This window comes from Parus major, chromosome 3, assembly GCF_001522545.3.
Source record: "Parus major isolate Abel chromosome 3, Parus_major1.1, whole genome shotgun sequence".
In the NCBI taxonomy this organism is placed as follows: Eukaryota; Metazoa; Chordata; class Aves; order Passeriformes; family Paridae; genus Parus; species Parus major.
In genome coordinates this window covers 105,835,213-105,850,621 of record NC_031770.1, presented here as the reverse complement: position 1 = coordinate 105,850,621, position 15,409 = coordinate 105,835,213, and the positions used below count along the sequence as shown (strand labels likewise).

Here is a 15,409-nt window from a genome sequence, read left to right as displayed (position 1 = left end):
ACAATACGTATGTCATAAGGCACTGAATGTTTTATTAAACAGGATTTAAAAAAAAAAAAATTGCACCCCAGCATCGCTTCTCCTTTCGAATTGTTTTATCAACTCAAAATGTATTAACTTGCAAATCTCTGCCTTCGTTATTCTATCTTGTAGATAAACATTATCTTTGAGCCTCAGTCACTATCCATCTGTCTCATGAGAGAAGAAAACATGTAGTGTAATGGTTCTATTGTATGATTACAATAAAGAACTAGTAAAATCACAAGATTAAATAAATTACATTGTTTAAACACAGGGTTGCAAATTTGTCAGGAAAATTTACCTGACCAACAAATCCATTTGCTCACTTTTTATCAGGATGTTGATACAAATAATGTTCCTTGTTCCAGGCAAACAAAATCTGGCAAGACTAGTGTAACTTATTAGGGTCAAATGCTGCCAGTTTGCACCTGCTCTATCAGAAGAAAATCAGGAAAATTAATGGCTGTGAGCTCGGGCACGCACCAGCAGCTCCTGCTAATTCACCATCACAGAAATGATCATTACAAACCAAGACGAGCAATGGGATTAAGAGCAAACGCTTTTGTTCGCAGACAACATGGCCAGAATAAAATAAAGCAAACAAAAGAGCCACGTTTCCTATATACCCTTAATGCCATTCACTGATGGAACACAATCTAAATGCTCGGCCAGGACCATTTCTAAAGGCAGGATCAGCTGCAGCTTGTAACGCTACAGTGTCGGAGATCACAGTTGGAGGCACAAATCTGGCTCCCTGCTGAGATTTAAGAAAGAAGATGAGGAGATTGAAGATGCTGGCTTAAATGACTGGCAAGTGAATGAAGAAGTGAATAGCAATTGCCCTTGGAAGAACAGTGTCTCATGACCTAGACTTTTCCTAGGGACTGAGAATAAACTGAATCTCGCAAGGTACTAGTGGAGAAGCAAAAAACTGGGCCAACTTATTAATAGTGTGGGATCTGCCTTGTTTACAAGTATCTCTGGCAGCCTAATTCAGTGGCAAAACAACCTGGGTGAGAGCTACTATTTGTTAAAGGTAAATAAAAGATGCAAGCAGGTTCTGGGGGATTATATAGGAAGGAAGATTAAAAGTAAGTTGACAGAATAAAAAATTTATTCTCATCAAACTTAAAGCTCAAACCCTTACCCAACTCCTATCTGATTTCTTTTAATGATATTTATTACACCATCAAAAACCAGCTTAGCACAGAGCTGGCATGCAGCTAATAAATCTATTTCTTAGGAATGTGGTGAAATTTATACAAGTAATTATCTAGGTAGTCTATCCAAGACTCTTTCTCATCATTGCAATGTCTAGAGGGAAAACAATAATAAAATAATGATAACCACCATTATTATTTATTACTACTACTATGATTATGGCAGTGCCCAAAGATCCCAATCAGCATTACAGTAATTAGAATTAATTCTGTCAGGCACTTGTTCTTTCTCCTTCAGCTACAGGATGTTGCTAGTGCTTTTCTACAGTATTTATAGATCCAGAGACATCAATTAATGGCATGGCAGCACCTCACCTATGGCCACACTATAGGCAGGAAAGGGCATGTGGCTCTTCTCACTCCAACAGTTCCTACCCATCCACAGATGCAGAACTGCTCTGAGCATTTCAGACACTGAAGCTCAGCACTGTGCAAGCAAAAAGAGGGCAGATATGATCATAACCTGGTCATATTAATTCAAATTCATTATCCCAATCCAGCAGTGGTTAATCCTTGATGATATAAATGAAAGAAGTGAACTACTGATCCCTAGAGCTACCTACAAGGAAGCTGGAGTTGGATATTTGATTACCCTCATTTTAGGGCAAGACTGGCTTTTGGAATTGCCCCAAAATGACAGTTTTCAAGAATAAGGCTCTTGTTTCTATGCCATGGAAGATTTTTTTCTCTGTTATCTTTGATTCATTTATTTTGAACTGCACCTTGTTAGATAACTGTTCCCTTTCACCCCTGAATTTTTAACAGAGTTAAGCCTAGGCAGGGCTGTGAGATGTAAGTAAATACAGGTAGGTCACTTGCACCTGCATCTTGAGAGATTCTGCATGACAGCTGTGTGGCTTGTAGATGGGTACAGCTGGAGCAAGAGAGGTGATTAGTCTGTCATTCCTTGGGTAAGATTTGCAGAATTTGTGGTTGAGTCTAGAAATTATGGGAGCAAGAAGTCCCAGCTACAGTAAACAGAGATGCTGTCAATGAGGGAGAGGAGTGAGCTTCAGGGATCTGCTTGGTTCTTGGCCTCTGCGAACTGCTGCCATTACAGGGCAGAATTTTACAGGCAGAAGTTTAATTTCTGTGCTGCACCTCAAGGCTTGAAAAAGAGCCTTTCTGTCCTCGTTTTCAGGGCTTCTCTTCAGAGTGGGACACATTGCTCTGTCCTTGCAGAGTGGAATTTAGCCCAAGCCTCTCATCCTCCTAATCCACAGCCATGCGTGCAGGGCTGGAAACAGCCAGGCTGCGACACCTGCGATGGGTTTTGTGGCAGCGCAGAACACCACTGAATATTTGTAAGCTGCCATTCATTTATGTAGAAGACCATACATTTTTGCCTGATGAAAACACGTTTTCCAAGGTCTGGCAGCTGAGAAATTTGAAGCCCAGCAGGGAATTCCGAGGGGCAGGTGGGTGGCTGCCTAGGCAGGCAGAGAGAGCACAGCACTCATGGAAATAGGCCACTGAGAGCAGGGGGCTGTGTCCCATGTCAAGATCTTGTGCCCAACACACGGTAATTATCATTGCTTCCTTTAAGAGAAAAACCTTGTCCACAGCACAATTTACACCTGTCCTATCGCAGTAAAGGATGAAGGATATTTTACACTCCCAAGAGATCTCCCATTATCATGGTTTAAATGGTTTAACAGAAACCCCTGGGCTCTTTCTCTAGGCACAATGTAACTCTCCTGGCACCTGAAACAAACATTGTATCTTTTAACTCCCTATTTCTTTGCTTTCAACTACATGTTATAGTTTGTTTCCACATTCATTTTGTTCTACAATGGAGCTGAAGTATGCAGATGTGGAAATGCTGCTTGCTCCTCTCCCAGAGTTAAAAGCAAGATTCTTAATAAGCAAGAAAACATGAAGGGGTCACTAAGAGTAGATTTTTCTTTCATCCTGCTGTTTCTCATTTTGGGCTTTTTAGAATGTAAACACAAACCAGACAGTCTGTTTTCCAGACACCTAAACGCTTTTGCAGTTTTGTCAGGCTGTTTCAGATGGATAGTGGCAGGTTTCTCTGTTGTGCATCCAAATGCTCACTTTCCACACAATAGTGTAAAATGCAGAATGACATCTTTGCCTTCTGCGTAGGTGTAAAGCAAGAGGAATTTGGTCTGCCCACCCTAAATGCTTTACTTCTCCTGCCCTGCCTTCAAGTCCTCAGAGAGTAGTTTAGAAAAAAAAAATAATCAAAAATCTTAAGACTTGAAAAGAGGCAGGATATTGTGAAAAAGCAATTTGGCCATGAAGTCAGTGGGTCTACTTTGTAGGAAAAGAAGGATGAATATAGCAGGGCCAGATTACAATGCATCCAAAATACTGCTTCTTGTGACAGAATCTCTTTGCACATAAAACTTACCACTCTATGGCAGTGGAATCAGGCACCCAAGATGACTTAAAGATTAGAAAGCATCATTAAAATCTAATCTTGAAAAGATAAAACTTGTAGGACAAGATCTGTGTATCTTTAGCAACTGACCAGAGACAAATCTACTTGTAAAAGCTTGTTTATAAAAGCAAGTATTTTGGCCAAGAACAGACTTTCATGTCAAGTTCTTCCTTTTAATAATGTCGTATTTGGTAGAGATTCCAGTGCTCTGGGTTAAGAATAAGAAAGTAGCAAATTAAAATGTTCCGGTGAAACATTTTTTTGCTACGGAAGTATCAGAAATTCCATTTATTCAGCAGCTGCATTTGTCTATCCCAAATACAGCTGGAAATAAAAAATATGTCTCTTCATGGGATTTTCCATTTGCTCCCTCCTCCCAGAACAAACACACACCCCCCACACCTTCCACCATTTCTTCTAGGGCAGATACAAAAACAGAGCTCATTTCTTTCCTCTCCCAAACCAAGAATGTTTTAAATAAGAAAATCTGCGCTCTGCAAGAGTCACATTTTGGAGATACATTTTTTGATGGATCTGGATCTGTCTCTTTTATTTTCTGTGTACACATATAAGCATAAATACATGCCATTAAGAAAAACACTAGTTTCTGTAAGAAATCATTCATGTTCTTTTAGTCAACTATGATTCAGGCTGGGTGACCCGTCTTACTCTCTGGGTCATGAAAAATAAGCACTTCCAGAAGGCAAATCATGCTATTTATCGTGAGATGGGATGTCCTACAGACATTCCCATATTTCCTCCCAACTGCAGAGAAGACTAGACAGCCAGCTTAGGCTGGACCTCTGAGGGAAGCAATGGAACACCCATCATAAGTTCACTGTCTATGCAAATCATCCTCTATTTCATAGTAAAGGGGGATGGCCTCCTCCTTCACTTGATCTCTTTGACACCTGTTTTGTGGGGAGAGGACTTGCCTCTTGGACAGCTCTGTCTACCTCTCTGCAAAATGTAGTAACAGTCAAGAAGGTGATGTTAGACTCAACCTGCCTTAGATGCCAAGCTTGGACCTAAATGTTGGTTAGCTAACACAAGACATCAGCACCTCTCATTGGTCCAGGCACCCTGTCTACACATAGAAACCTGAATTAGGAGAAAAAGATCCTTCAGGAAGCCTTCAAGGTTCTTCTCTTCATTGTCTGTATCATAAATTAAGCCCTTGTTTTGAGATGGCTGATTCCATGAGAAGCAAAGTCAAGCAGTCGAGTCAATGTAGTTAGTGCACTAAAAATATGTAAGATGGCCTTTAGGGGACAGTGCCCCAATCCAGCTGCTGTTTATCATCCACATTCTCCTGAAGCCCTATACTGCAGCAGTCCTGTATGGATCCTCACCCTTCCCCTGAACCTCACCTTTCTCTCTTTGTGGGTGTCAGGAATATTTCACACCTGCTGTTCCTAATACACCTGATCCTTTTCCAATGGTTCTGCACTGAAAAAGGCTGAGATTGTTTTCCATAGTCAGTTGCTGTTGGGAGGGAGATGAACACCAAGTCCTGGCTTAGGCTTGAGTGCTGTGCAGCTTCTGACAGGGATGGCCTGCTTCCAAAAGAGGTGCCTGGTATGGTGCTGAGCTCAGGCTTGGGACTGGACTAAACCAAACTCAAAAGGACACATATAGTTGATAGATAAAGCCCATGGAATGGAGAATTTTCTGGATGAGAAGCAGAATGAACAGGAATAACCATTTTGGGAGAAACTAAAGGTGTTTCAAAATGCACTCTCATTACCAAATTTGTTTCGTAAATAACTTTAGAATTGTTTTGGACAATCAAACCTGGTTATCATCTTTTTATCAGTGCAATGAAAACAACATATTTTCTTCCCTGTTATGACTAATTCTCATCAAATAGCCTTCCTCAAGATGAGCAATAACTCCAGTTCTATTATGTTTTTTATCTGTACTTTGGTTTTATTTTGAGAAGGAAATAATTGATCTTATTTGATTTTGAACATTTCTCTTTTATTCTTTTGAGACACTACTTGCTATTCTACCATCAGATACCAACTTGAACACACAGTGGAATCAATGGCAGAATATGAGGTTAATAATAACCAGCCTGTGGCAAATAATAAGCTGAAGTAAATACTCTGAAAGATTCTATTTCTGCATGTTTCTATAGATGTACATAGCACCTTCATGAATAGATCATATTGTCATTGATGTTTCTGGTGGCACATTGGTGCCTTTGGTTGGAATGACACTAGGTTTTAACCCTGGCTTGCACTGATTGAAATGGCCTTTCTATTATATTTAATATAAAGAGATCTCTTTCATTCTTTAAGAAAAACTGCCATTTATTGTTTTGATTTCTATAATAACACAAGGAGTGCAATAGAAATCACATAAAGCTTTAAGTGCTGTCTCAAAGGAGCTGCTAACAAATATCATAGAGGACTCTAGATGTATTGTATCTGTAAACATTCTAACTCTATGAACTATAATGATTCTGTATTATTAAGGGCATGATCCCACAAAAAATTGAGTGCCTCTTGCAATCTGAGCCCTTGACTTCCATGGGGTTTCAAAAAGGACAAGACTTTACACTGCAAATATCCTACAGAAAGAAGTATTGAGAAATTCCACCCCTTAGCCCTGAGTTTATTGTCTTGCAAAGACACATTTGCTCAATTTACAGGTGAATATTTATTTTTCTCACCTGACAGTTTTGCAAACTCATCTTGACATCAAGCTGAATTTTTTCTTATTCAAGCATCATCATCAGTAATAAAGGTATTTTTGCCTTGGATACACCTGTGCAACTCCATTATCCTCCATCAAGGTTACACGTATGCAACTGAGGTTATATATGGAAGGCAACTGGGATGGAGAGACCTGATGGTGGACACGAATCGACCCCTGGAATATTTATTGCTGCTGATGATGTGAAAGAAGGCAAAAAGTGGTGAGTTTAGCAAATAGGCTAAACCTTCCACTATTTTTTTCTTGTAATGCATGCAAGCCTTATGTGGGCAGCTGAAAGATAATACGTGCTGAAATCTAGGCATTTGCTTTCACAAAATCTAGATTTTCATTTTTTATATTGTTTTAACTAAGTTAATAACAGAGCAGTGCTCAATCTAATGTATATCTCATTTAATAACTAAATAATAAAGTGGCAAGATTTGTCAGTGTGCTTCTAGAAATAGATGCTGCCTGGTAATTTCTGCACACAAGCAGATGTCTTCACAACAAAATCCAAATGACAGTCTTTGGACAGTCAGTGATTTGGTTTCTATAAGTTGCTTCTATGATTTTTCTTTTCTTGTAGACTCTACTCTTTATCACCCTAAAAAGCATATACTGTAGCCTTAACAATTAAATAATAATGAGCAGACAGAACAGAAAGGACAGGAGAGATCTGGCATAGGTACTGCTAGAAATCATTAGATTTACAGAGGGGAAAAGACATGCTTCCTAGGCCAACATATTTTTTATGAATAATTGATAAGGCAGTCAGTACAGTTATATCATAGAAATGTAATATATATCCATAATTATAGAAGCAGCTTTGTGCAAAAGGACACAATACACTGAAAGGAGATACCAGCCAATATGCCATCCTGAAATAAAATACAGTCACTATTGTGTTAGTTGGCAAAATTTAAATACAGGATTTGAAGCAAGCAAAATGTTCTTTAATCCCATTTTTTAGCACAGTCCAGGCTCAGTCTGCTCAGGAAAATACTGCAAGGCAAAATCAGCAGCTGCATTAATTTGCTGATGATTGAGAGAAAAATGAAAGTTATCCTCGTGGTTTTTTTTTCTCCCTACTTGCTACTCTAACTTACTAATAATACGAGAGTACCAATTTATTCTTATGCAAGTATATGAAGCATACAAATTGAAAAATCAATGTAATGGAAAAAAAAAGATTATCATGCACTGTTTAGAATCAATCAGCTAGAAACAGAGGGGGGAAAATGCGAAGGTGGAGACATGATGTTTAGAAAATGTACATACTGTACCTAACCTAAGCTGCAGTGTTTGTATGGAAAAGCTACTGTTAGTCCAACATGCAGACCGAGCTACATTTTGACCAGTAAATCATCTTATTTCTAATTTTTTTCTAGAGAAATTAATCAGTTCTCTTTTCTTCTTTTAAAGGTCCCCAGATAATAAAAATATCAATCCCTTTGCCCATAAAAGCCACACAAAAGCATGTAACAAAGATTTCAGGGTGAAGGGATTACAGTACCCAAATGCTTTATTTGCACGATGTCTCAGCACCGTTCACCTGAACGCTGATGGCTTTTTGCAGCCTGAAGCACAGACTTTTGTCGTGTGTGACAGAGTCCCTTGCAAATATCGACAGCAGTAGTTTTTAGTTGTGGACTGAATCACCATTAGCAGTGGAGTTTAAATCTTAGATCTCTCAGTGGTGGAACACTTTCTTCGGCCAAAACCAGCCTCTACTCATCAGAAATAATTACACTGTACGAGTCAGATGTGTAACAAATGGATCTGAGTCTCAGTTTGGAAATACATTCAGAGGAGGTGGAAAGAATGGCTACTGGCTCTGTGACAGGAGATTCAATCTTCATAAACCTGCAAGAGAGGGGAGGAAAAAAAAGCGACACAAATGCGCCCTACAAAAGAACAGAGCAGATCACAGCTGGAAGGAAGGCAAACCTTTTAATCAGGTCCTTGAAATACAAGCTGCAGGAAGCTAGAACATTTTGGTGGACTTCAAACTCTTTGCCTTCAACAATAATTTTCAGGTCTGTAAACTCTTTCGCTCTGCGTTGCTGGTTCAACTCCTTCAACATTTCTGCAGAACAGAGAAGACAGACAGTGCCAGGGTTCCCATTAAGAGTTTTTTATTTTTACTTTTTACTTTTCATTTTTTTTGTAAAGAAGTAGAGAAACAGGAAATAATTGATATTTTTGTTGGTAAGATTGGCTCAACACAGACAGTCAGAAGTTACGAACATAACATATTAAAAAAAAAAAAAAGAAAAAGAAAAAAGCAGGAACCAGTAGGTCTAAACAACTGAAATATATATACACAGAAAAAAAAAGCAAAAACAATTCCTATATTTGGAAAGGTTAAAAATGAAAATAAAATATTTCAGCATTAGCAAATCAGAAACACAGAGAATGCATTATCACAGAAATGTTAAAATAATTTGTTATAATCAAAATCAAGAGCTAATGAATTTCTATCCAAATGGAAATAAGTTTTGAACATACTAGAATAATATTAGTAAAAATGGTATTATGATGCAATATGAACTGGATATGGGTCAAAATAATAAAACCACAAGACCTGCAAAAATAACTTATCCGTAACATAGTAAAAATGTGTTAAGCCTCAGTTAACATAAAAAAAATAGCAGTTCTAAATAATTTATAAATTACAGTGCAGAAAAAATTAGCTAAATTATCAATGCACCTTGCAATATACCTCAGCTATATAGACTACAATTGTATATACTTCAGAATTACCTTAAAAGCATCCTTATGATAAAAAAAAAATCTCATGCAGAGAATAAATTACTGTCTTTTATAGCAATTCCTATTTTTTGCACTCCAAGGATTTTTACCATCACAGCATTTTTATTTTTTAGCCTTCAATGGCTTCATTTACAGCAACAATCAACTTTCACACATCATGAAAGAATCATAATGATTAAAATAACCTATGAAAGTGTTTCCATCCTGCAATAAAGCACCTACCTTGAGTGATGCCTCCTTTTATAGAGTCTATTGGTGCTAACAGAATGAAATGATAGCATGCCACGTCTCCATGTGGGGATGTGAACCACTAGGCAACCTAGATGTTTTATATGCTGCCTGGACTTTTAAGGCTAAGACTTCCCTCCAACTTTGCAGACCAAAATGGCTATCAAGATGAATAATATACTTTTCACCTGGGCAATAGCCTGGCGGTTCAGAAGCCAGTGATCAAAATGACAGAAGAGCTGATTTTAAATACTAAAGGACTTTGGGTTTATTTTATGTTTGCAATAGGTCAAGGTTCTCATTTCCTCAGTGTAACACCCTGAACACATTCCTCTTCAGACAGATCTGTAAATCAACTACAGTTCCTTACATGGAGTCCTTATGTGAAGTAAAAGGGACCTCAAGGGTGTGTAACTCTAACTGTGCTCAAAGCTACTGACAGGCTTGAGCAAGAGCTGCCTAAGCATTGCCAACCGGTCTCACAGTGAAACCTGGACCCAAATAATCCCTCTGCTCTCCTGCTTCCCCAAGGAAACTCAACAGGAATCATTTCAGCCTAGCACTAGTGTTTAATGACACAAAAGCATGCAAATATACAACTGTTTCATGAAAAGAAATTGAAGCTCTCCCAAGCCCCAGCATCTGTGGTGCATATTTTTCAGGCCTAAGTAAATAAATGTCACCTTGCACATTTATGTCTATTTAATGGAAACACAGTAGTGTCTGAAAGGCTAATTATTCTATGCTGAAATGGGTCAGTGCTCTCCAGAGAGCAAGCAGATCATTAGAGAGGGCACAGAAATAACAGCAGGCTTTTGTCAGATCTATAATAGGGGAAAATAAACCACTCTGCCCTGTGGGTGCTATAGCAGGGATTATTTTTAACAAATTCAGCTGAGGTAAAGCACAATGATACAAAAATCTAAAATGCAAAACCTAAAATGGGATCTGAATGTTCACTCCTGTACAGGGGAGTCTCAGGCTTTTGCTGGAGATGTGATGCCTGAAGTCTCACTGCACGATGAACACTTTAGGTCTCAGCTGAAGACCAAGGATGGTTTGGGCACAAGGGGTGTTATACTTGATTGAGGGCCAAAGTGACTGAGGTCTCTGGTTTCACAGGAACAGCAGGAGGTGCTTTATCAGTTGCATGTATTTATGGAGGAAGCATTTTTCTGCCCCTTTTCACATATGAACAATTTTTTTCCTCCTGTCTCTCTGTCATGGTCCATTTTCCCCACTTTCATTTACAGCAACGACATTTTCCTCACACCAATTTTCTATCATTTCATGTCTTAAAGACTGTTACTTTTCCCTCTAAACTTTCTCATACTCTCTCCCCTTTTCAAATTTACTCAACCACTGTCCTTGACCCCCATTTGCACTTTTCCTAAGTTCTTATTCAAGATCAATTTCTCTTGTATCTGTGACTTTACAACCTTCCTTGCAGAGGCCTCTTAGGACAAGGGCTCCATCCATGACTAAGTCATACAAGTCTAAGATTACGCTTGCACAAAGGGTCAATCTCCACCTCACCTCATTCCATCTCCCTCTTTTAAAGCTCATGATCAATTATTATGGTGTTCAAAGGGCACAACTGTATGAATAGCAACTGCATGGAGAGGAGAGGAGAGGGAGAGGAAGAGGGAGAGGAAGAGGGAGAGGAAGAGGGAGAGGAAGAGGGAGAGGGAGATACTCTTGAATGGGCTGGGGGTTTTAGGAAGTGAGTTCAGGGTAAGCAGGACCATACAGACCATCCTTGAACTCCTGACTGTGGACAAGATTACTGAAAAATACGACACAAAGCTCAGCCACTGTACCTATTGATACTGTGCTCTCAGTGCTGCCTCCAGTATTGTGAGAGCTGGTTTGAGCATCTAAGCCCCCAAACAGCTCCCACAAGTAACGGGCTCATTATTTGGACTTGCTGAGCACCCTTTAATTACACTCAGTCCTGGGCACAGCTTCTATCTATAGTCTTTACACACTTGAATGTGCTTTATGCTGCATACATTCATTAAGGGATGCAAACCAGAAGAACAGGTCTGGAGCACTGGTGTGATTTGGCTCATAAAAACCCAGAAATCAGAACAGTTCTAAACAGAAACCAAAGCTCCTCTTTTTCCTACAGATATTTGGAGGCTGTGATTCCTTCCTTGTTCCCCTAAATTGTTATAGTGCTGTCCACAGAGAGATGACTATGAACTGTCCTGAATTTTTGCATCTCAGTATCTAACTAGAAAGAGGAGAGGCAGGTGGAGAGGAGAAGGAAGTCAGGAGACTGCATTGATTCATCGATCTTCCTCGCTCAGGTTCCTTTGTATTACTAAATAACTAGCAGGCATTAGTATTGGACACAAGGTTATATCAGAATGGGCCCTCATTCTCAGAGTATTTGTAATGCTCACACTGTGCTTAGCCAGGCATTAATGATTTATGAGGACTCAGGATGAGTTGCAAAACAAATTTTTTCACCAGGTAATAATGCCTGCCGATGAGTTGTAAAAGAAGAGACAACACAGTGCAGTCCTGGCAGTGAAAAATGACCTCAGCTGGCTCCTGCTAGTTCCTCTTCTGGGCTCCTCCTAATTTTCAGCATTTCCTCAAACAAATGGAATTTCCTGAAACCTTCATAAAGGGATGTGCTGGGAATTTCCTACCGGTTATTTACTCCTCTCTTTTCTTTGTTCCAACAGACTTCATTTTCCTTGTTTGGGTTTTTATTCCTCATTTGACTATTTATTTTATTAAGATATCCAGGTAAAAATTAAGTGCATGGTCAGTTAAAGTGCAAGGTTTCAACAGGGTGAGCACTGATGTTTCTTCTCCTCAATGAATCACAGCCACTGCTCTACACTAGTGCAAAGGATTTTCCCCTCTTGCCACAGGTGCACACACACATTGGAATGAGATTTCAAAACCAAGCCAGTCCTTTCTGTCCCCTTCTTCACTAGTGATGCTAAATCATTCTCAGTGAAAGACTGGTTGAATACTTTCTTCATAAAGAATTGTACAAGTGTACAAGTGTTTCAAAGTACCCCAAAATTACATGAGCTACACAGCGGCTGAACCTAAAGGGGACTTGACCTGAAACCTGCAACTGAACATTTCTGTGGATCTTGTGAAAAGCAGTACTTTCTGTCTTGCCATAATCATTGCTTGGGGGCATTTAATATAATTATATAGAGAGTCCCAGAGACAATATAGGTCAGAAGGTGTAAGTGGCTCTCCTCAGGTAAGGAACAGAGCCAGGAAGAACTCAGAAGGTTTGATTCTCGGTCCCCAGCTCCAGCCATAACACCACATTTTCTCCTCCTTAATTAATGGACAAATTACAAATTAAACTAAAGAGCCCACAAGCTTTGGATCAAATAGAGGATCAAGGACAATTGTGTAATAGTGTAGATCAAGTAAAGGGAAAAGAAATTATATGGTGAATATTTTTTACAATTACTTATAATCAGAAATAAAAATGGACAAGGAACTTATTCCCAAAGTTTATTTATTCTCTACTTTAAGCACAGTGAAGACTTGATACTTAAAGACCCTCTCTAATGCACATTCCCATGGCACAATGGAAGCTGTCAGGTTTCTTTCCATTTTTAATAAAGTACTCTTTACTTAAATTCTAGTAGATAAAGCTTTAAAAGGGGGCAGCAAGAGCTAAAATATAATGAGCCATAAAATATGGAAGAATCACTTTTACAAACAGCTTTTAAAATAATTTACTTGGGAAAACTAACCTCTTATAAAACTGCAAAGGGTAATTGATGAAACATCACTAATTATTCTTGTGAGGAACGTGTAAGAGACCAGTGCTTGCTCACACAGGCTCATGCTTTCATGACTGGGACAGAAAATGCAGGAAAGCCAAGAAAAGTTAACAGGAGGAAAATCAAATTACCTTCTTCCCTTAATAAGTATGGAGATTAATTCCCAAGGTTATGCTCTAGTTACGCAAAACAATAATTTTAACCATGAAGTGCCAGCACTGCCCACACTTGCTTATTTTTATAGTGGTAGAGTATGGGTAGATAAAAGAAATTAAATCATGAAGTAGAAGATCTAGAAGTCAAACAGGAGCTGTGAGTGACAGAAAGGAGTTTACCATGGTGAACCCTTCCCATGTGAGCCAGAATGCAGTATTTTTTGCCACTTTGACAAATTTCTCCTCACCACAACATCTGCAGACACACGGAGAGCCCCAAAGCCTGCAGAGTAGCCAATAACCTGCTGAATGTACCCTTGTGCTGCTGGTATGTGGCTTGAAGCAGCTGCAGAGAGGTAACAACTCAATGGCCAGCTGCCTCGTTAGGCCAGGCTGATAAAGTTAAGAACACACACTTGGCACTGCAGTGGCTGATGCTGTTCTCCACTCCTCCAGACATCCTGACCTGGCAGACCAGGATGAACATCATACATCCCTTAAGGTCTCTCTTAAGGTCATCTCTTAAGGATGGGGGTTAGTTACTTCTCAGTTGACAAATACAAAAGTCAGCTGTAGAACCTTCCCTATGACGTGAAGGCAAGCACACACCTCTGGGGAACATCTTTTTACTTGGGACTGAGGGTAAGAAATAGGTCCTTTAATCTCTTTTGGCCTGGAAGGGGAAATGAGTGAAGCCTGGTGAGAATCACTAAGAGATGAGGATGTTTCAGATCATAGAACAGCCTTAGTTGGAAGGGACTCACAAAGATCATTGAGTCCAACTCCCAGCCCTGCACAGGACAGCCCCAAGAATCACACCATGTGCCTGAGAGTGTTGTCTGAACACATACTGAGCTCTGTCAGGTTTGCTGCTGTGACCACTGCCCTAGGAAGCCTGTTCCAATCCCCAGCCACTCTATGGGGGAAGAACCCATCATCTTTAGTTTCCTTCCTGGACCCTGAAGATCATACATGCAGTTACTTGGACTGTCTCTGCAGTCAAATAGAGACAGGGCCTATCTCAGGAATGACCCAACTAGTTCCGTGTGCTTGGACAGGTAGGATATACTGTCTCTCCCCAGGGATTACCTACCAAGGGAGATTAAATAATTAGTTGGGACCAGTCATTTATTTTTTTTGCAGAAGATGAGAACTAATCTGTTGCAGATAAATAGTTCCCCCCCCACCTTTTTTTTTTTTTCTTATTGGATCTCAATTTCAGTTGAACTTCTTTACCAAGAGCAGAAGGAGAAGGGGGCGTAAGAAAGCTGGGACAGCCTGTGCAAGGATCCTTTATGGGAGAGTTGGGGGAGGCAGGCAAATGGTGAAGCACTCTCACTCCATACTGTACTGCAAAAAGCCAAAGCTGCTAAAGGCTTGGGATGGAGGTGCAAAATACTGTCTGCATGATACTGGGTGCCCAGTCCTCTTCTCGCAGACTCTATTTATTATGGGGTTTCCACAGGACACCATCCTCCAAGGCATGTGAAAATGCTCAACTGGTTCTGGCTATCTCCTGCATATTTCGCTTTCCTAAGCCCTTAAGCCAGATAAAATGAACTGAGAAAAGCTCAATAGTGAATACGAGCATGGCAATGCCGTGCCCTGACAAGCCTGTGCTACCCAGCTACACACCCTGGTGAAGATGGAGCATATGCTGAAGGAGAGGTATCACTGCTGGCACAGCTACACCAGCCCCTGAACAAAGGCAGCGGGAGTCATCTTCTGCTGGGTTTTGTCAGCACAGCAATGTGAAATGCAAGGTGTGAAGTTGTCATACTCCAAGCTGATACAGCCATGGCAGTAGGACTTTGTAGTGCAGACCAACCTGTCTAGATCTTCATTGCGTTGACACTGTTAAGACACCTGTGCTGCTAACGTAAACAGTAACAGATGCTGGAGAGTTGGAAAATATTTTTAAATCCTGCTGAACACCACATATGTGGCTTTATATGATAATTCTACTCAAAGGATTGTTGACAATGAGATGCCCTGTTGTGCTAAATAATTTTTTGTTGTTCACATAGGCAAATTCTTCTCACCTTATGATGAGAAAGGGTCAACAAAGTCAGATGTGGTGATTACTCACTTGAGGAAGACAACCACAACTCTATGTGTAAATGGAACCCTTCT

The 15,409-nt window shown here is 39.8% G+C and overlaps 1 protein-coding gene across 5 annotated transcripts in view; it reads right to left on the bottom strand.

The window, feature by feature from the left end:
* Positions 1-15,409, bottom strand: part of KLHL29 (kelch like family member 29) — a 322,996-nt gene that overhangs the window by 63,134 nt on the left and 244,453 nt on the right. For all 5 annotated transcript variants that reach the window (XR_004496530.1, XM_019006045.2, XM_033513078.1 and 2 more), the window contains one exon: positions 8,296-8,434. Coding sequence is in view for 4 of the 5 variants with exons in the window: in XM_019006045.2 (XP_018861590.1) it covers positions 8,296-8,434 (139 nt within the window). In the remaining variant the exon portion in view is untranslated. The remainder of the gene's footprint in view (positions 1-8,295; positions 8,435-15,409) is intronic.